Here is a 20,043-nt window from a genome sequence, read left to right on the forward strand (position 1 = left end):
GCAAGAAAATGTCCAAATCCAAGACATGTTATGTCAGAAAGACATAAAGTGGTCATAAAAAGCTACCAGCAAACTCCTGCTATCACCAACATTGTTCTGTGTTCATTTCAGGAAAATCACTATGTGACTTAGAAGTCCATGGGTAAATTCTTTTATGTTGAAAGTAATTCAAGGACTGTGATTTCCTTTATATCCTTTTTTGCAGTATGGATGTGAAATACATCTTAGATTGCATTCATAATGGTCTTCAAAAGGTCTTGAAAGATCTTACACTGAACTTGTTGAATCCTGCAGAAACCCTGGATAAAAACATCCAGGGTTTGCCAAGCAAAACATCTGATCAAAAGACAAACTTCTAGAGACTGCATTTGAGAGATGATGGTTTAATCTTTTCTAATCTTCTAATCTTCTGCCTTTAAATTAATATTATATTGGTGATGACGGTTCACCAATTCTGTAGCTAACCAGTATTTCCAAATTCTTCTAACTTCAGAGATTAAAAATCATAACATTTAAGTGAACATAAGATCCATGAAATGATCTTTCCTCAGAGTGCAACATGACCATCTGTGACAGCGATGCTCCACCTTGTGATAATGGGAACAGGCTGGTGATCGGTTACAGCGCTCTGTCCTGCTGTCCAGAGTACAGATGTGGTGAGAACAGACTTTCGCTTTCCCCTGCAAACTTTTTAGACACGTTGTAAACTCTTTAATGTGATATTTGGCCTGAACTTTTACTTGCATTAAACACTTTGCTCTGACTGGTCTTTTTCAGAGTGTGACCCCATGGCCTGCCCTCCTGTGTCTACCCCAAGCTGCAGAGAAGATCAGTTCCTAGTGGAGGTCAGGGGTGAAAAAACATGCTGCTACTCTTACCTGTGTGGTGAGTTTTTAATTGGTAGTCACAGGCCAGTCTGAAACTGAAATCAGAAGTTTTTTGTGTGAGGTTAGCCATCTGCTATGTCTCTATTTTTGACACCTCGATCAATTACAGCCACAAAACTGAATTTGTTGTTTGTGTTTTCTGCGTGAGCAGTGTGTGAGTCGTGTATTGAACCCATTCCAACGTGTTCACATGGAGAGATTCTGGCTGTGGATCTTAACACCACCAACAGCTGCTGTCCTCAGTACCATTGTGGTAAGTTTGGGAAAATGGCATGTTTTATTTGAGAGTATGTGTGTGTGTTTTTGTGTCTGTGTCTTTAGAGTTATGTTTGTACTTACTCCCATGTGTTGCAGTTTGTGATGTCAACCTGTGCCCTGAATCATCTGTGAGCTGTGCACCTGGTCTCTCTTTGATTCGAACTACTGTCCCTGGGCATTGCTGTCCACAGCACCACTGTGGTACACACTCAAAAACACATTCACACACACAGGGCCTGGCCAGACCTGGTATTAACATGTGTCCTGCAATGCAATCAAAAGTGGACAGTGACTAATGACACTCAGGACACATTCGTAGGTGGTCTGGGCTGCATGAGACTGCATTCTTCTAGCAGTGTGAGTGTGCAAATGTGTCCTGAGCAACACTGAAGGACTGCCTGCTCAACTGATGTCCTGTATGTGCAATATTTGTTTCATTGTGATGCAATGCTCTCTTACCTGCAGAAGATGTTTATGAATACACCACAGACACCCTTAAAAAATCATGCTATTTTGAGAGTTGTTTTCTGAAACTTTATGAGAAACTTTATAAACTTTGTGAAACACTGTCTACAACAAATTCTTAATTATAAATAAAATGTTTTTTTAAATAGTGCTGCTGAGAAGAGCAGACAGGATGCACACTTCTTCTCTCCAACTCTGTCATTAATGACTTTCGTACTTTTGTCAGTCATCATCTGTGATGTTAAAACATCGGATTTCCACACAGTTAGAAAAAGTAAAAGTGTGCTTCATGTTCATAGTTCAGGTATAAAACCCAGTGGAGCACAGAGCGTTTCTCTTGTCCAGCTGCTGACAGTGCAGGTAAAACATGAGGCTCATGAATTCTGATATAGGAGTTTAGTGCGGCATTGAACCAAAAAAAAAGGAATGAATAGCGTAATCTGCATAATGAAAGGCCAAATAAACAGTAATGGACATTCAACTGTTTGCATATAGAGCAGCAGGGAGGTGAGATCAAGCGGAGGCATCTATTAATGCCAGGTGTGAACTCATGTACTTAGAGCTGACTACTTGTGATTGGATCACCCATGAAGCATGTTAATTCCAGGTGTAAACAGGCTCATAACCACAAACACACATAGTGTAGATCCTATTTGTTACTGGTTTGTTTGCTGAGTTGATGATTGGAATAATCTCAGAGGTTGTTATGCCTGTCACGTATTTGCATAAACTTCACGCCACCCTTCTCTTTAACTTTCTTTCTTTACCCTCTCAGAATGCCAATGTGAGGACAGCTCTCTCCCCATCTGTCAGGTGGTAAGTCAGCAAAAAACTGCATCACAAGTCACTGTCTAATCAGGTTTGTGCTCGAAGGAAGAAAAAGTGAGCAAATTCAGTTAAGTCAGCACTCTGTTTTCTCTCAGGGGGAGATGCTGGTCGAGGTTCCAGACAGCAGCATCGACTGTGGGTGTCCTCAGCAAACATGCCGTATGTGAAACAAAACACAACTGACACTGGTGTGACAATAGTAGACAACAGGCCTCATGCAAGAACATTTTCACATTCTTATCTCAACTTTCTCTCACTTTTTATTTCATATGCTTGGCTTGTACGAACATGTAACATCAGATTGAACAAATGAAAAAAAATAGATTTGTAACTTACAGTATAATTATTTGTCCTTTGTTTGTGTGTGTATGTTTATAGAAAAGGCAGAGGTGTGTCTTTTCCAAGGCGTAACAGTGCTGGGTCCAGGCCAGTCTCTGATTCAGTACCTTGAAGGAGAGCTGTGTTACACCGTTCACTGCCTGCATCACAGAGATCCAGACTCCGGCTTCTACGCCATGGAAATTTCCTCTGTCAACTGCTCCCAGAAATGTGGACCAGTATGTATCCAACACATCTAACACCTTTTGATAGATCACAGTCACTGAGAGAAGTGTTTTCTGATTTCATCTCTTCAGTTGTAGCTTTTACACCCCGCCTCATTCAGTTATCTTCACTTTTGCGTTCGCCTCATCTTTTTTTTTTTTAGCACCAGGTGTATGTACCATCCACGGACCCTCAGGTGTGCTGTGGCTCCTGTAAAAATGTCTCCTGCACCTTCACCAACGAAAATGGGACAACAGAGCTTTTCGCTGTAAGACCAGACACGTCCACATGTGCTCAGTGCTTGTCTTTTTTAAGCAGTGCTGATTCTGATTTGTGTGTGCAGGCAGGGAGTTCCTGGGTGGAGAACTGTACTCGCTACGACTGTATGGAAACAACAGTGGGAGCAGTAATACTTGCTTCTGGGGTGGTTTGCCCGCCTTTCAATGACACAGAATGTATTCAGGTCAGGACCTCTAAGTGTACTACAATATATATCTGAATTTAAGGTTAAACCATTTATTGTTTACATTCATAAGCCTTTATATATGCTAAATAAAATGTTTTATATTTGGAGTGTTTTCATGGCACATCATCAATCCAGAGGTCAACCATGTTGGAGGCACTGAGCGTAAACAAAGCATCCAAACTCACAACTGTCCTTGTTCCAAAGCTTAATAACATTTAAGGTCTTTGGCTGTGTATGAACTTAGCCTTAAAAATGGCATAGTTCATTATGTTTGGATAGGAAATAGATGGCAGAATTGTCAGGCTGTCATTTCAAGAAGAAGAAGCCATCTTTTATGGATCTTCACTACCTATTAACCTTTGTTTCTCAAAATATCATGCCCTTTCTTGCTGACCAAGTTCTTCTTTGTAAACTTTAGCAGCTTCCACAGGTGACCCTAAACTTTTCCGTGGTTTAGACTTCCTAAAGTCAGCTTAAATTGAACATTCAGCATGTAATCGATTCTGTTATTGTACCTCCAACGTGGCCACACATCTGCATTACTGACCAAACTGTGACGTAGGTGCACAGACACTATGGATTTGCTTCAGTGGTGTTTTCCATTAACTTTATTTTCTCCTCCTGTTTTCTTCCTGCAGAATGGTGGTGTTGTTCAGAGCTATGTGGACGGTTGCTGCAGGACATGTGAGTCTCCAAATTTATTGGGTGCTTCTGGTAATGCTTTGAGCTGTCAATCGGCGGGGTGAGCGCCTTGTTGCCTGGCAGTGGATGGGCTTATTGGCTGAATGGTTGAGGGGGCGGCCTGTTGTAGAGGGTGGAGATAAAGCCTGTTGTTGGCCTATCACTACATTTCCCACAATCACTGGCTTTATCAGTTTGTCCTTAAATCTTCTGTTGACATTTTCAGGAGCCAGCACAGCTGAAGCAGAAGAAATATTTGGTAGAAAACTGAAAGAAATATTTAGAAATAAACAGATTGATATACTATGAAGACACTTAACATGTAGTAGTCATTACCAAGTCAATATGTAACCACCTGAACTTGTGCTTTCAGGATGATGACCTGTGAGGTGTTCTTCATGTGTACTTTACAAAATAAGACACGATATTTTCATGTTGTGTGGATTAAATGACTAATAATGATGCAGTGGTGACATTTTGTCTCTGGGGATTCGGCATTGCAGCCTTGCCCGCTTGCCTGCTTGAGCAGTGACCTTGCAGTTTGCCCAATCAGGGTGCTCCACGGTGAGCATTTGACCAATGAGGATGCGAGATGTTTCAGGGGTTAGAGTTTGCCCTGCTGAGCTTCTCTTTGTAGTACATCAAATGGCTGCGTTCCTTGGCTGGCTGCCCAGAGTGACCCAAAAAAAGAAGTGAAATCCATGTGCATGCCAGCTGCACTGATTCCATCCTTCCTCTGTGTGTTTGTGTGTGACGCTGAACTGTGTTTTCTGAACCAAACGTAACCTTGTCTATGTCCTCATGACGTCCTTTGAACCGGACGGCTGCGGTCCTGACGACGCTCCCAGGTTCTGGAGTGGGTGTTTTACCATTTACCGTTAATCCCGTAACCCCCACTGGTAGTACTAACTGTGACACAGGTACCACCACCTTGCACTGTTCCCACTTACAATGATTCTCTGGCATCCTGACACACAGTGACTCATTCACTTGCACTTTCAAGCTTGTGTGTGAATGTGTGAGTCTATTTTTGTGTTTATGTCATGTCTTTTAATTTTTTTCCTCTCACTGGTTAAACCTCAAAACACAGTATAACACATAACCTTGCAGAATGTCCATCTGGCAATATGCACTGATAAATATTGTAACAAATCAAGGTGTTAACGCCAGTTGTGAGATGAAATAAGCTGAAATTTTACACAGTCATCCATTAAGAAGTAACTGGAGATCATCTACTCTTTTCATACATTCCAGCCCTACACAGAATCCTTTTGACCAGCTTTGATTGGCTTAAAAGTAAGGTTAAATTTAGGTCAGTAGCCAATAGGAGAGCCGGATCTCCGCTGTGAGAACTGTGCCCCCCATCATCCAACTGTCAATCAAAGCAAGCTCCTACTGCTGGGCAACAAAGAGCCCTGCTCAATAGGCCTTTCAGGGCTGTCTGAGTGGCAGGTCTCCTCTGTAAAATGATCAAAGAGTGTGTGAGCATGTTTGTGTGTGCATTTCTTTGTGTATATTTGAACTTGTATCTTCATTTTTTTCTGCTGTAAAAAGGATAGTTCACATTATTTGAAGTGGGGTTATATGAGGTACTTATCCATAGTCAGTGTATTATCTACAGTAGATGGCGGTCGACATGCCCCTTGTTTGGAGAAGCAGAGACGGCACCAGCATGGAAGCTAAGCCATGTACTGGTTAGTTTGTTTTAGTTATTGCGTGACTGAGGTGTCTTTAAATATTATAATATTTTCTATATTATATTCTAAACTCATGAAGTGATATAGATTTTTTTTCTGTTGACCTTTTGTAAGTCGCTAAAATGCATTTTGTTGCTGACCCCGTCCACAGCAGTACATTTTTAGCTTCCATGTCGGTGCCCCTCTCTGCTTCTCCAAACCGGGGATGTGCCAGCTGACATTTGCCGTAGCTAATACACTAACTATTGATAATTACCTCATACAATCCCGTTTTGAATAATCCGAATGATCCCTTTTAAAGGTATGTTGTGTTAGGGATGTGTTTCTCTGAAAGTGCTGTGTGTCTGGAGTTACTTCTGAGTATGTATGCATCTTACTCCTGTGTGAAAATGTGTGTAGGTAAAGAGGATGGTAAGACATGCAAACGCGTGGCCATTCGGACAACTATTAGAAAAGACGACTGCAGGAGCAATGCACCGGTGAGAGAAGAAAGGCACATTAAAAGATAACAAAATTAAAAAACCCTACAATTACACCTCATGCCTCCTCCTGTCATCATCCTATCTCCCTCCTCTTGCAGGTAACAGTATATTCTTGCGATGGGAAATGTCCGTCTGCCACCATATTCAACTTTAACATCAACAGTCACGCCCGGTTCTGTAAGTGCTGCCGCGAGAGTGGACTACAAACCCGCTCCATCACACTCTACTGTTCTCGCAACGCCACAGTCGTGGAGTACAACTTCCAAGAGCCTCTGGACTGTTCCTGCCAGTGGAACTAAAACCAGGAGTCCAGCCAGAAAAATGAAAGAGAGCATAACAGAGAAGAGAATGTATAAATAGAGGGATGACTGGAGGGGTGGGGGTCAGACTTGTTGAACACCAGCCATGTTTCATTTTGTTTGTCACTATAGTTCACTTTACAACACTGACTTTGAGTCGTAGTTGTAACTAAAAAATATTGAAAATGACGTGATGTAAGTGGGAGATTGTTTTCAAGTAGTTTTGTCCGCACATTAGTCTGTATTTTTTTTGCTGTGCCAACCCAGTCAGCTTGTCAGCTTTTTTTTAGAGCTTTCATGTTATAGTAAGATGCCATTAGCTTATCATCTTCTATAATGTATATTAACAACTGATATCATGTTGACACAGCAGTTGCTGCATTTTTTATATATCCGCTGTTGGGTTCAAACACTGTATATGCATTTTGGTTTGTCTTTAGGAGATAAATTTAGCCTTTGTACAAATGAAAGTGTTATGCAATAGCTTGTTTCTTTAGAAAAGTTTAATGAGTTGCTAAAATGTGATCTTTGCCCTCTTTGTAGTTTATTTTGAAATAAAGTAGGTGAATAAAAGATTTAACAGTGTTTTTGTCTGAATTATTCCAAGACTGACCTGCAGTGTGTCCTTTTCAGACAACCTCTTTGTTTTTTATTTTCAAACCCTCATTACACACATACTCGTCCTGATTCAGCGTTCGCAGTGCTGACATGTGTTTGCGTTTCACCTCTGAGCGGTTATTGCAGTGTGGGAGTCACCTCTTCATAACAGAACCCCTCAGTGGACTCAGCTTTCTGTCTGTCAATCATTTCTCCCTCTTACATTCCTCTCATTCCACATGGGCCAGCACTTCCACCACACCCCACGTCCATGCCAAACCATCCTCACCACTGCACTGTTAGGAACAATTTGCAACACATGCTTATTTTAGAGGTTATAAGAACTCATGAAAACAAAATCTTAGACATAGCTGCTTGGACTGTTGGTCATCCAGAGGCATGAAGCTGATGACTTTGCCCAGGGACATTTCGAGGGGAAAAAAAGTGGGACTAGCCCAGGGCCTTGGTGGGGGAAGGGCCCTTGAAAAGTTTGTTTTTGTTTGCAGTTTTTTTTCTAAGTAATAAACTGTCTCAGTTGAGCCATTTCTTTTTACCAAGAAAGGGAAATCTGGGAAAGAGAGGAAAGAAAAATAAAGAAAACTGAAGGAAACCCTCCCAGACCCTTTTTTAGTCCATTCAAATGACAGTTGGACAAGCTTGATACCTCAGTCGACTTTCTCCTTTTCCTGTTATTTGTATTTAAATATGCCATGTGCTAGGCAAGGCTATGTTGAAAAGAACACCAAAATTTGAAGACGGTTAAAAGACATTGCTGGGGGAACTGTAAAAGTGACATATATTCACATCTTAATATACACTCAGTCTATACTGAGAATTGCTCACCTGGCTCATAAGACAAAATAGCTTTTTAGCTTCCTGGTTAACTTCCTGGTTATATGGCCCAGTGAATATGTGCTGCAGTGTTTCCCCCTTGATGCTGCCTGTGGGATAAGACTTAAATTATGATGATGTCACAGAGTTTTAAATAGCTTTTCTTGGCTTCAGTCCGGTTTTACAATTATAAACTCCTCATAGAAAGTGTCATAACTAACCTTGTTTGCAGTTCGAGGTGTCCAGTCAATGGCTGAACAGATACTGCAGCAATGTTACTGGAGCACAGTACAAAAAAGGGACGGGATTTAGAAATGGTCAGTTAATACAACTCATAAAATGGCTTAAAAAAAGATATCAGATGGTGCAGATTTAAGCAGATATCATAGATTATTATTACTTGGTGAGATGTGGTCTTTTAACAGTTAATTAGTGACTACCAAAACAAGCACCACTGACTCATTTGCACACTTTCTGGCACAATTACTTGTTATTATTATGTGCAACACCGCTGAATTTTCCCACTGAGCACATCTCAATTTCCCACATCGCTCATCTCTCTCCTCTTCCCCTCAGCACGCCCCACATCCGCAGCCTCCCCGCCTCTCCTCTCCTCAGGAGCCCGGCTCTGGAGTGGCCATGTGCCCGTGGTTGCCATGGTGAGCTGCTCTTATCCCCACAAAGACCCAGAACAAATTGGGTTGAACTCAAACATACACAATCTCTCTCTCTCTCTCTCTCTCTCTCTCTCTCTCTCTCTCTCTCTCTCTCTCTCTCTCTCTCTCTCTCTATCTCCCTCTCTCTCTCTCTCTCTCTCTCTGAAGACAGTCTCCTCCCTCACATAAGTAAGGGTTTACTGCAAGAGGGACACGGCCATTGCACGCTGACGCGGTCCGCGAGTGCGCGCTAAATTCAAAGTCCAGGCTCTGCGTGAAACTGGAGTACAAACAAGAGGAGATTTCCCCAGGATTAAAGAAAGCGAGGTAGTTATAAATTTACTTGCATACACTTTTAAAGTCCTAAAAAAAGTAGTTAAAAAGTTAACTTTTTGCCGCTCAGCTGTGCGTCAGTGACCCAAATAGTTAGGGACTTTCCACAACCGATGTTTACGCACATCTGTCTCGGCTTTACTTATGAGCCTGCCAATGGCTGAAAGCACAGCCAGGATCCGCTGTTTCTCGCGCTGAAAGTGACTGTATGAGTCCAGGTGGATCAGGAACTGCTTTATGAGATGGAGTGACATTTCCCAATGGGTCCAGCAGCGCGTCTGTTGTTACTTGCTGGTTTCTGTCAGGTAAGATAAGGATATACAAAACTTTAAAACCGTTTATGTTTAATATTCTTAATGCTTATTCATCTCCCCATGTAAGTTTTGGCTTGTGTGACAGCACTTTACTTTTCTCTTCCTCAGGTGATCTTGGTTACCTGTGAGCAGCATTTAAACCCTGTTGAGGTTGAACTTGTGTTTCATCCCTTTCCTTCAACTAAAGATGCAGACACCTACACAGTCACCTGCAGGACTGCAGGTAACCGTCTGGTAAGAACACCTGCTCAGGTGATAATGGCAGATATACTCTGATGTAGTTGCATTAAGAAAAGGTTTCAACTTCATTGATCCTGAAAGAAATTCTTGTGCTAGATATTACTCAGAAATTACAGTGAGATAAGAATAAAAACAGGAGCATAATACATTTAAGTGTATAAGTAATAAATGCTTAAAAACAGCACCTAATAGAATAACACAAAAGTAATGTAGTTAAAGTAAAATAAGTAAACTAAACTAAAATAAACAGAAAAAAGGAGTTGTTGCAATGTTGTTGTAAGTAATATTGCACATGATATTAAACAGTAATACTGCAAAATATATGAAAGTAATATTGTACATGATAATAATGAAAAGTAATACTGTGCATGAGATTAAAAGCTGATAAGTCAAAGTAATATTATACATGATATTGAAAATAATATTACACATGATGTGAAAAGTATAATTGCACATAATATGGATGTTATTGTTCTCAGTGATTTCTCAGCTGTCTTTCCTGCAGAGGGGGGATCAGTTGAAGGTGCTTTGATATTAGTGTGTTTACTTAGTTTGGAAACTAAATTATTTGTTCCAATGTCTCTGCAGGTGTATGTGGAGCCCATTGATCATTCAGCATGCTCTCCTGACTGCAAAATGTCACTGCGATTGGTTGAGGACCCAAGAGGATACAGCATCACACTGAGAGCCAACAGAAATGATGTTGCCCTTGAGGCAAAGACTTTTCGCTTAAGTGAGTGTCTGTGAACATGAATACAACAGTCCTGTTGGAGGAAAATGACACACTTGTTTATTAATCGATGCTTATTGATGTTACCATCTTTCATCTTGTCTCATCTCCTTCCTCTCTGCATTTATGTCCAGTTCCAGTCTCCCTGTCCTCCCTTAATGTGCACAGCACGATGACAACTCTTCTCCTGACGTGGAAACTTCACAGACAACAAAGCCTATCCACCTTGAGTCTCTACAACACTCACACACAGTCTGTCACGCACGTCTTCAACATTAACTCATCAGAGGCAAAATCTCAGTACACAGTGAAAAGTCTCCCACCTGGCACACGCTTCAAGGCCAAAGTTGTGGTGATGACAGTCCTCAAACACCTCCATCTGACCTTGAAGCAGAGACTGGACATTGGCATGGAAACAGGTACTGTGCACATTTGCTTTACTGCAAAACACACAATCACAACTATTAACCTGTAAACTGGAATCTGCCAGTATTAGTTGATAATGATGATTTCTGTCTCCAGCTCAGTGCCCGCCTGGCTGGCTGGCCAATGGGAGAAGCTGCTACACTGTAAGGAGGGCAGGCTTGACCTGGAATGATGCCCAGCACAGCTGCAGAGCCCTGGCAGCTGGAAGTCATCTGGCTGACCTGAAGACCCTGGATGATCTCCTCTTCATATCCTCTCACCTGCTGAGCCACAACAACCTGCTGCTACTGTGGACAGGACTCAATGACCAGCAGGTAGTCTCATTACAGAAACACATTTTAATATGAGATACAAAGGAGAAAATCCTTATTTTCCTTTCATCCTGTCAGTTAGAGTCATATTAAATAGTAGCTGTATTGTCACTTTGATTATTTTTTCATTTATATTGTCAGAATAGGTAATGTTTCTTTGAGAATGTGCATATTTATATATTATTTAAAAACTTTTTCTCACATCACATTTGAGGGTTGTCATAAAAACTTATTATTTAGTAATTTAAAGAGGGATTTGTCAAGAAAACCTTTTGATTAAGTATTTACGAAACACTGCATACTTTCTTGGAGTTAAGTAGTTTTCTTCTGTGCTACAAATCATGCAGAATTTGTTCCCGTAGGATATAGAGGAACACAGTATGTGGGAAGCGAAGTGCAGGACAGTAGATTTAAAAATATCCTACTGTATAATTAACTTTCCTGCACAACATTGTCATTTCAAATCCAGCAGGACACTTTCAAGGAGAAGAAACATTTTTCCACACTGTAGTTTTAGCGTAAAGGAATTTATACAAAGGGAATGACAAAGGTTTTGCCTATAGAGAATTAATATGAATCTGATGTGTTTTAAGAAAATGACCAAAATAGTTTTGTATTTGAAGTGAATATGCTAAGCACATTATGTATAAAATATTAATACTCTTTGTAGGATTACAGATCTTGTAGATACAAATTGTTCTAACATTTCAAAACCAACCTTTAAAGTGCCTGCGCAGCCACAGATTACACACTGAAAGACTCGGGAAGAGTTTCCTCCCACAGGCTCTCAGAGTCTTGAACAATGAACAAAAAACTCTTGAAGGACAATATAACCCAGGACTCTTATCTAGACATTATACGATCCCTTGCACTATAGGCAGGTCAAGGCAAGTTTATATATAGCATCATTCAGACACAAGGCAATTCAAAGCGATTTACAGGAGCATAGAAATACATTAAAATAAAACAATACAAGAATGTTAGAATTGCATTTAAGAGATCATAAAATGAGAGGGAAAAAAAAGCCAATAAATAGTGTAAACATTGCAGAAATTGCATTTAAAAGACATAAAAAACAAACTCAAAGTAAACTAATATGAAAATAGCTACAAATTACTTTAACAAGAAGTTATGTATGTATCTATTTCACTAGAAAGCTGCAGTAAACAATAATGTTTTCAGCCCTGATTTAAATGAGCTCACACCTTGCTTGGTTTGGGAACACAGAGTAAACCTCTTCCAGATGATCTGCGGGGTCTGGGTGCATCGTAACGTGTAAGTAAATCAGAGATGCCTGAGACCATTTAGTGCTTTATCAACTGGTAACAGGATTTTAAGATTTATCCTGTGACACACGGGGAGCCAGTGCAGTGATTTAAGCACCAGTGTAAAGTGATGCAGTTTCTTGCTGTTAGTGAGGACTCTGGCAGCAGCAGTCTGGACAAGCTGCGACTGTCTGATTGAATTTTGCTCAGACCTGCAAAGACACCATTACAATAGTCCAGTCTGCTGAAAATGAAAGCGTTCTGTGTCTTGTTTGGACAGAAATCCTTTAATTCTTGCTATGTTTATTGTCCTTAGCCATTTAAATACTGTTGCTACTTTTTTGGCACCGTTCACATTTAACTGTAGTAAACTTATTTGGTTATATTTTTTATCTGGGATGTTGTTTATAGCTTTTATAATTTCTTTTACTTGTATTGTGCTTTACCCTGGAGTTTGGCACAACAGTATCTCACTATATGTACTTATATATGTATGTGACCAATAAAATCTCTTGAATCTTGACTCAAACAGCCATTCTTGTTTTAAAGTGCCTTGACCAAATGTGAATTGAGGTCCGTTAAAAATACATATACCAACAAGACCACAAAGATATTTAGACTTGATTTTATGCAGCCTGAAAGTAAGATTTAAAGATGGCAATGAAGTTCTGATGAGCAGGGCATGACTGGAACGTGATTTTCTGGCAGAGTAGTTTACTTTCTAAACAGGCGTGTGTCAGCAGTTACTCCTTAAAGAGGAGTTTTGTTTTTGATGTGTTCACTTTAATGACAGTGAACTGGTGATTTCTCTCTTCTGTCATTTCACAGGAGGAGGGACAACCTCTCTGGTCTGACGGCTCAGCCCACAATCACACAAACACACTGATGTCATCGCTGCCAGCCAATCAGACAGACTGTTTTGCCCTTCAAAGGAATGCCACAGGACCAGGACATTTTCTTACTCCATTCTTCTGTAACATCCCCTTACCCTTCATCTGCCAGTACCAGTGTAAATAATTTGTGTAATACACCTTAATTAACCATAGCATTTACTATGCATACATTAGGTGTATGTGTTATGTGATCAATGCATTTTTATAAATATTTCTATGTCCTAATTTTGAATGATTTTGCCCAATCTCTGAGTAAATAACCAATGCAAAACACTTAATAGTTAACCTAAACCATATAATTTGTGAGCACTTCTTTCCGTTTCTTCATCGTCAGTTTGCTTCTCTTATTCTCCCTCATTCACAGCTCCTCCAGTCCCTTCCTCATTCTCCTTTGACCTGGCTCAGGTGACAGAGCGACAGGTAGAGCTTCATTGGAGTGACCTCTCACCCTTGAACTCACTTAATCTTTCATCTTTTGAAATATGCCTCCAGTACCAAGAGGAGACAAATGGAGAGTCAGGTCAAGGCGAAGAGGACAGAAGCAGGAAGCCAGAGGACAAAAGGGGGACATGGAGCCAGAGCATTGCTAAAAAGATTGTCAGGGTCCCCATTTCCCTCTCCTCCAGAGGGGTGACTGTGGCAGGCTTGTCTCCAGGGAGCGTCTATTCTTTCACCCTTCGAGCTGCTCACCCTGCTGGCTCCACCTGGAGTTTGGGACAAACTCGAACTGCATACACAAGTGAGTCAGCTGATAACCTGTGACAGACATGGAAGCAACATCTGATGTTCACAGGTGTATCTTCAAATATTTATGTTCTCATTCTTGCAGGACCTCTTCCTCCTCAAAATATCACTTTTGGCCCTGTTACTGTCAGTCAGATTAGTGTCCACTGGATGCTCACAGATGCGCAAATAAAGGTTGGATGGACATTTGTTGTGTGCTATGAAGACATGTCTACAACACAAGAGAGGATAGTGGGAATGACCAACATCTCCACATTATCTGAGGCCGGTGGGGCGCGGTCGTACACTGCTGTGATTGGAGGACTGGAGTCTCACAGGAAATACAGTGTTGAAGTTTACACAGTCACCCAGCACGGGATAGAGAGCTGCGGACAGACGTCTGTGACTGTGCAGACTGGTAAGCATGTAACAGGCCTTTTTCACTTAGAACATTAATTTTGGCTCTATTATATTGAAGTGACCCAGTTAGTCATGAGCCAACATGCACAATACCATTTATAATTTTATTATATAGTTCCATAAATCACAAAAAAACTATTTGCAAAGTATTATTTTGTCAGATGTTGGATACTAGAGCAAAAGTTTTTTTTTTATTTAGAAAAGTACATATACCTATATATATTTTGTTGGGGTGGCATACTTAACTTATTATTTATTTTGTGATGAAGCGCCAAATAAATAGCTTAATATATTTAGAAGAAATCTGGATATTGGACCATTTCAGATTGGCATTCTGATTACCATAGCAACCATATTTTGCAAAAAATACATTTTATTACAATGTAAGACAAAACTTGATAAAAGAAAATGGAACAAAATCTTATTTACTCAGACAGCACAATGTCTACTGATATTTGACTGGACTTTAGTTGTGAAGATGAAGTCATTTTGTTGTTAATCTGACTGGTGTCTTCAGTTCTGGGAGGAAGCGCCACCTCATCACAAGGTGCTAAAAGCGCGGTGGCATCCTCTCAAGATAAATGCAGCATGAAGAAGTAATTTGGATAAGCCGCTTAACATCTTAAACTTCATACCAACGGTCCAGTCACTGGGTTCAGTAGAATTGTTTGTGACTTAATAAACTGTTATTAAATCGGCTTGTTTGGTATTCCAGGTGTGTTTGCATGATCTTTGCTTTAAAGGGCATTTTTCAAGATACATTTGACCAAAATCATTAATTACACAGTTAGTTATATCTTTGTTATTAAGATGATAAATAATACAGTCTGTATACATGAAAAATTGCTGATCTATCTCAGTAAGCAAAGAAGATAAATTGGAGATGTTTTAAAACATACAGTATGAACTTTGACCTGAATTTGCTTTGACTCATGTTGGCTGAAAAGTAAAGAAGATTCTCCTTTTGTGTCTCCTAGCGGTGAGGGCTCCTGGTGGTCTGATGGTTTTGAGCACGACAGGAAATCTGACAGTCTGTTGGAAAAGTCCACCTGACGACCCACCAGATGGTTATTATATCACATCCCACCCGCTCATTTACCCCACTCCATCTTCACTGTGGATAAACCAGTCCAGTCCCGGTGCATACTGGGTCAATGAGTCCCTGTGTGTTAATCTGGGCACATGTACTCCAGGTCAAACTTATGAGGTCGGAGTGGTCTCACTGAGGGGAAAGGACACGAGCAAGAAAACCAGCGCCGTACACACCACAGGTAAGAGAAACAAGGATACTGATTTAAAATGTTTGCAATTTTGTTTAGCTTGTCTTAAATTATCAGTTATTTTTTTGTTCATACCGCCAGTACAAGATGGCCGTGCAAATCTTTTTTTTTTATGTAAGCGTTGGGGGAAGAAATCCACAGTCCTCATTTCGTGCACAAATGCATTCAGATGTTTGTCTGAAGCTTATATGAGGCTTTAGCCGTCTGAGACAGCCTGAAGCTGTAGCTCTGGAAGATTTCCTCTTGATCTGACTAATTTGGAGAGCGAAAACCTCATATTGGCTTGAGATAAACTTTTGAATACACATTTGATAGAAGGAGAACTGTGGATTCTGTCCCTCATGGCCAGTATGAATCATTACAGGAAGAGAAACATGTTTCAGTGTTCAAACTGACCATTCATATAGTGAAAGACAGACTTAAAAAATTGTGAACCTATCTTTTAACAATGTTAGTTTCTTGTGCTGATCTTTTAAATTGTCACTATCTCTTTTTCTCCCTCTGCATGTGTAGATCCTATGCCAGTTCAGGTAGCAGTCCCTCTGTCAGTGGGAACACACTCTGCTCAACTGTACATCCAGCGTCCACACCGAGGTCTGATTGATGGGCTGAAAGTGTGTGTATGTCCAGGAGTGTGTGACAGCGTGTGTGCAGGATCATGTCAGTACACATGTGACCGGTACTCCCTCCCTGCTGGTGTTAATATCATAACTCTTAGCAACCTCAGTCCAGGTTCAGAGTACCAGCTCGGTGTGCACAGCACCAGTCGAGAGCATTTGGGACCACCTTACTACACCCGCCCCATTAGAACAGGTGAGTTACCTCTGATGATGCATGCACATACTAATGCACATACTAGTCAGATTTCCAATGTCAGCAAAATATTTTAAATGTTTCTATCCTGAAGGTGTCAACAAAAACATAAAGGGTCATATCCTCTTTCATTTCACAACATAGTGGGCCCATTAACCCTCCATCCGGTCCACCAGTTTTCTCTTTTGCACAACTAATTGCATAAATCTTAGACATACACAATCTACTTTTTTCAGCTCTGATCCAGTTCCTGAATTTGGATAGCTGCCATCTGCATATGCGCCATGACAGATTGTGGTTGATCATCAAGTATGATAAAACTAGCCACGTCTCTGCACTCTTTCTAGCCGTTGTGTTGTCTGCTGGAATTTTAACGTGCCTGTAGATCGCATCAGTGAGTGTTTGCTGGCTGGAGTTGTATTTTTGGTAATTGGCTAGCATCAACTACCGGTGTTCTATCATGTAAAACTTTTGCAGATACTTAATTAATTTGTTCATATTGTCCAGTGAAGCACAGAAACGTCCACCCCTCAGACAAATACATTTGTCTCCAAATCTTGTATACCTATGTTAGTTTTCCCCAAGTACAATACTTCAAATTTAAGTGGAAATTTTACAAGCAGTATCTTCTCTTTACATGCCATAGCTCCTACCAGTAAGCACTAATAGAGGGGCAGCCCCAGAAATCATGAAAGTGATTTATTTGCTAAGGTACTGTTTTTCTCATCATCATCTTGTGCAGATTGCAGCAATTAATCCTTTCTAATGTAGTCACCACTTTACTGGATACCTTTTTGGTATTCATGTTGAAGGTTTTTGGGGATAGCATGATATTTACTGAACACATCAGACTGAAAGAGAGATATCATATTGTTTATTAGATGTTGTATCTTGTCATGAGCCAGTGTGCTTTTTAAGGCCAACAGATCCCTTTGTGGCCAACCCACCATCAAGGCCTAGCACTGATGTGGCAGAGCTTTTTTTCTGCCTGTGGTACTAAATCAAAGTAAGACAGAAGGCCCAGAGGGCTTGGATTTACAAATTAACATCATCCTTAAATCTGTTTTTAAAACAAAATTATGACTTTTATGTGGCTTTTTTTTGTCCTGTCTCTGTATGATGATTTATTATTACTTTGTAACACTGGTAAACAAATTAATTTCATTACTGCTGTAATGATTCAGCTCTTTTATTTCTAATAAATGAACCATCATCACATCCCTGGGTTTTTAAACATGTTCCCAACTGAAGGTAATTAGTATTTTCAGTGCGTTAGAGGAATAATTACAGGATGAGTTGTGGGATGTGGTTTGTGATTTTAGGTCTGGCTCCTCCAAACAGAGTGAGGGAGGGTGTGGTGACGGATTCATCCATAGAGCTGCTTTGGGATCCAGCACAAGGACAGGCTCACAGCTACGAGGTCGTGTGCCTCAACCGTGACCATTCACACATGGTAAACAAACAAAAAAAGAATACTTTCCTCTGTATTAAATTTAAGGAGCAGGTTTGCTTAGGCTAATGTTAGATTTACTAGAGTACCTGTCAAGGTGTGATTGAAGACAGAAACTGACTAATAAAATGCCTTGAGTAAGACACTAATCAGCAGTTTCTATAACTATATTGGTCTATATCAGCATCAGCACATACAGTATCTTGTCTGATTTGCGGTGATATGTTGGGATATGTTAGAATAATATATTCTGTATAAAGGATATTGGCCAATATATCAAAATCTGTACCAAAAGTCAAGCATCAGTCAGACTCTAAAAAGTAACCCCCCTCTACCTAATGCTGTTATTGTAAGAATTGAAATAAGGCTCTTATTTGGTTATATCATGTGTGTGCCCCAGGTGCAGAAGGTTGTCAGTCAGAGTGCAGTGTTTTCTAGTGTGACTCCAGGCAGACTTTACCACTTTGCAGTACGAACAGAGAAGGAGTCCTTCACAGACAGCTCTCCCGTCACCATCAACATCACTGCAGGTAAACACACACACACACACACACACAAGCACACACACAAACACACTCTGATCAATCTTTCCTTTCTAACCTCTGTCTACGTGTTGTGTTTTTTCATGTGCCAGCTCCCAGCCCGGTGGAGGTATCGCTCGTCAATAAAACCACATCATCCATATGCATTTGTTGGAGTATGGCCAGGGGAGTGGTGAGCGGATTCATCCTGTCAATCAGAAACAGAACATCCAATCAAGAGCTGATTATTTCTCATCAGGAGCTCAGGTCAGTCTCACTCTCGCCAGCCAGTACACAAATTATTATGAGACTGGAATTACAATCACCACAAAACTTATCGGCATATTGGGGCCATTGTAGGTAAAAATTATAATAATAATATTTGGTTGTAACCCTCTTAATCACAAACATTTGATTTAGTAACTATTATTTAATTACATTTTTTTCTCAGTAATAGTAACAGATTACAAATAGATTTATTTTGTAATTTAATTACACGTAACTAGTTACTCTCCAGCACTGCTAGTTTTCTTAGATAGATTAGATATTTGTGTGACATTTTGTCAGAGTTGGTACATAAATTCTTGAGTTGAATTGAAAAAAAACATGTTTTGTGAGGTTACAGTAATCTTTGAACTCAAAGTGGATGTTTGTGCCAAATCTGAGGAAATTCCCTCCAAGCTTTCCTGAGGTTTTATGTTCACAAGAGTGGGATGGATGTGAACTGTCACTGACCTTTGACCTTTTACATTTGTGACTTTAATCGTAGAGAATTTCTGAGTTTATTCTTGCAAATTTTTTGAGATATTTTGTCTCAGACATTTGTGGCTTTGATATGAAATTCAGATATTTTTCTCCAAATATTAATCTTCTCCCCCATCTCAGTTTTCAGGCCCTAATACACTGTCGTACAACAACTGATTGCAACATGGATTACTCAAAGCTTTAGCTTAAAAACACTAACTGCCAGCTGTGTGTGTGTGTGTGTGTGTGTGTGTGTGTGTGTGTGTGTGTGTGTGTGTGTGTGTGTGTGTGTGTGTGTGTGTGTTGACAGATCTTTCTGCTTTGAAGGCCTCGCTCCCGGAAGCCAGTATACAATTGAAGTGATGAGCACCAGCAGGGACAAAAAAAGTAAACCTGCTACAATGATCCTCTATACTAGTAAGTGTAAAACATATGCAGTCTTTTTGTGTGTGTGTGTGCCCACATGTGCATATGTGTGGGAGAGAGAATGAAAGAAAATTGTTTGGATTACAAAATTAATGTAGCAGGAAATAAATAGTCACAGGAGAGCAGAAACATGCAAATGCAACTTGAAAAAGCATTATCACATAGAGTATTAGAAAGACAGAATTTAGAGATTTCTCTAAGGAGTGCAGGTTCCTGGGTAAACCATGAGAGACAAAAAGGAAATTATTTTTGTCTCGACTCAGTTTCAGGCTTAGTTCCCCTCACTGATAACATTTTATTACATTATTGTGTCAGAGTTGGATGGTGTTTTGAAATAAATCATTGTCACAATAGAAATTAGAGCATAAGATTTGAGCCATAGAAGGACCAGCTGAAAAGGAAATTATGCATGTGTGTTTTAGTCTTCAGTATTTGATTTTAATGCTGTTCAACAGTGCTTTTAC

At 40.2% G+C, this 20,043-nt stretch overlaps 2 protein-coding genes across 2 annotated transcripts in view; both read left to right on the top strand.

Annotated features, from left to right (window-relative positions):
- otogl (otogelin-like) overlaps window positions 1-7,181 on the top strand; it is a 34,888-nt gene extending 27,707 nt beyond the window's left edge. The window contains exons 46-57 of the mRNA XM_084734477.1: window positions 552-656; window positions 778-885; window positions 1,039-1,140; window positions 1,242-1,346; window positions 2,386-2,426; window positions 2,534-2,597; window positions 2,817-2,995; window positions 3,145-3,249; window positions 3,325-3,444; window positions 4,086-4,131; window positions 6,225-6,304; window positions 6,406-7,181. Coding sequence (XP_084590603.1) covers window positions 552-656; window positions 778-885; window positions 1,039-1,140; window positions 1,242-1,346; window positions 2,386-2,426; window positions 2,534-2,597; window positions 2,817-2,995; window positions 3,145-3,249; window positions 3,325-3,444; window positions 4,086-4,131; window positions 6,225-6,304; window positions 6,406-6,606 — 1,256 coding nt within the window. The 3' untranslated portion in view covers window positions 6,607-7,181. The remainder of the gene's footprint in view (window positions 1-551; window positions 657-777; window positions 886-1,038; window positions 1,141-1,241; window positions 1,347-2,385; window positions 2,427-2,533; window positions 2,598-2,816; window positions 2,996-3,144; window positions 3,250-3,324; window positions 3,445-4,085; window positions 4,132-6,224; window positions 6,305-6,405) is intronic.
- Window positions 7,182-9,283: 2,102 nt separating this feature from the next.
- Window positions 9,284-20,043, top strand: part of ptprq (protein tyrosine phosphatase receptor type Q) — a 55,500-nt gene continuing 44,740 nt past the window's right edge. Inside the window, exons 1-14 of the mRNA XM_084734113.1 lie at window positions 9,284-9,328; window positions 9,446-9,571; window positions 10,166-10,310; window positions 10,442-10,726; window positions 10,830-11,047; window positions 13,138-13,318; window positions 13,567-13,941; window positions 14,032-14,343; window positions 15,323-15,616; window positions 16,139-16,438; window positions 17,761-17,891; window positions 18,289-18,418; window positions 18,523-18,676; window positions 19,464-19,570. Of these exons, the coding sequence (XP_084590239.1) occupies window positions 9,284-9,328; window positions 9,446-9,571; window positions 10,166-10,310; window positions 10,442-10,726; window positions 10,830-11,047; window positions 13,138-13,318; window positions 13,567-13,941; window positions 14,032-14,343; window positions 15,323-15,616; window positions 16,139-16,438; window positions 17,761-17,891; window positions 18,289-18,418; window positions 18,523-18,676; window positions 19,464-19,570 (2,803 nt within the window). The remainder of the gene's footprint in view (window positions 9,329-9,445; window positions 9,572-10,165; window positions 10,311-10,441; window positions 10,727-10,829; window positions 11,048-13,137; window positions 13,319-13,566; window positions 13,942-14,031; window positions 14,344-15,322; window positions 15,617-16,138; window positions 16,439-17,760; window positions 17,892-18,288; window positions 18,419-18,522; window positions 18,677-19,463; window positions 19,571-20,043) is intronic.

Source organism: Lutjanus erythropterus, chromosome 13 (assembly GCF_056507025.1).
Source record: "Lutjanus erythropterus isolate fLutEry1 chromosome 13, fLutEry1.hap2, whole genome shotgun sequence".
Taxonomy (NCBI): Eukaryota; Metazoa; Chordata; class Actinopteri; order Lutjaniformes; family Lutjanidae; genus Lutjanus; species Lutjanus erythropterus.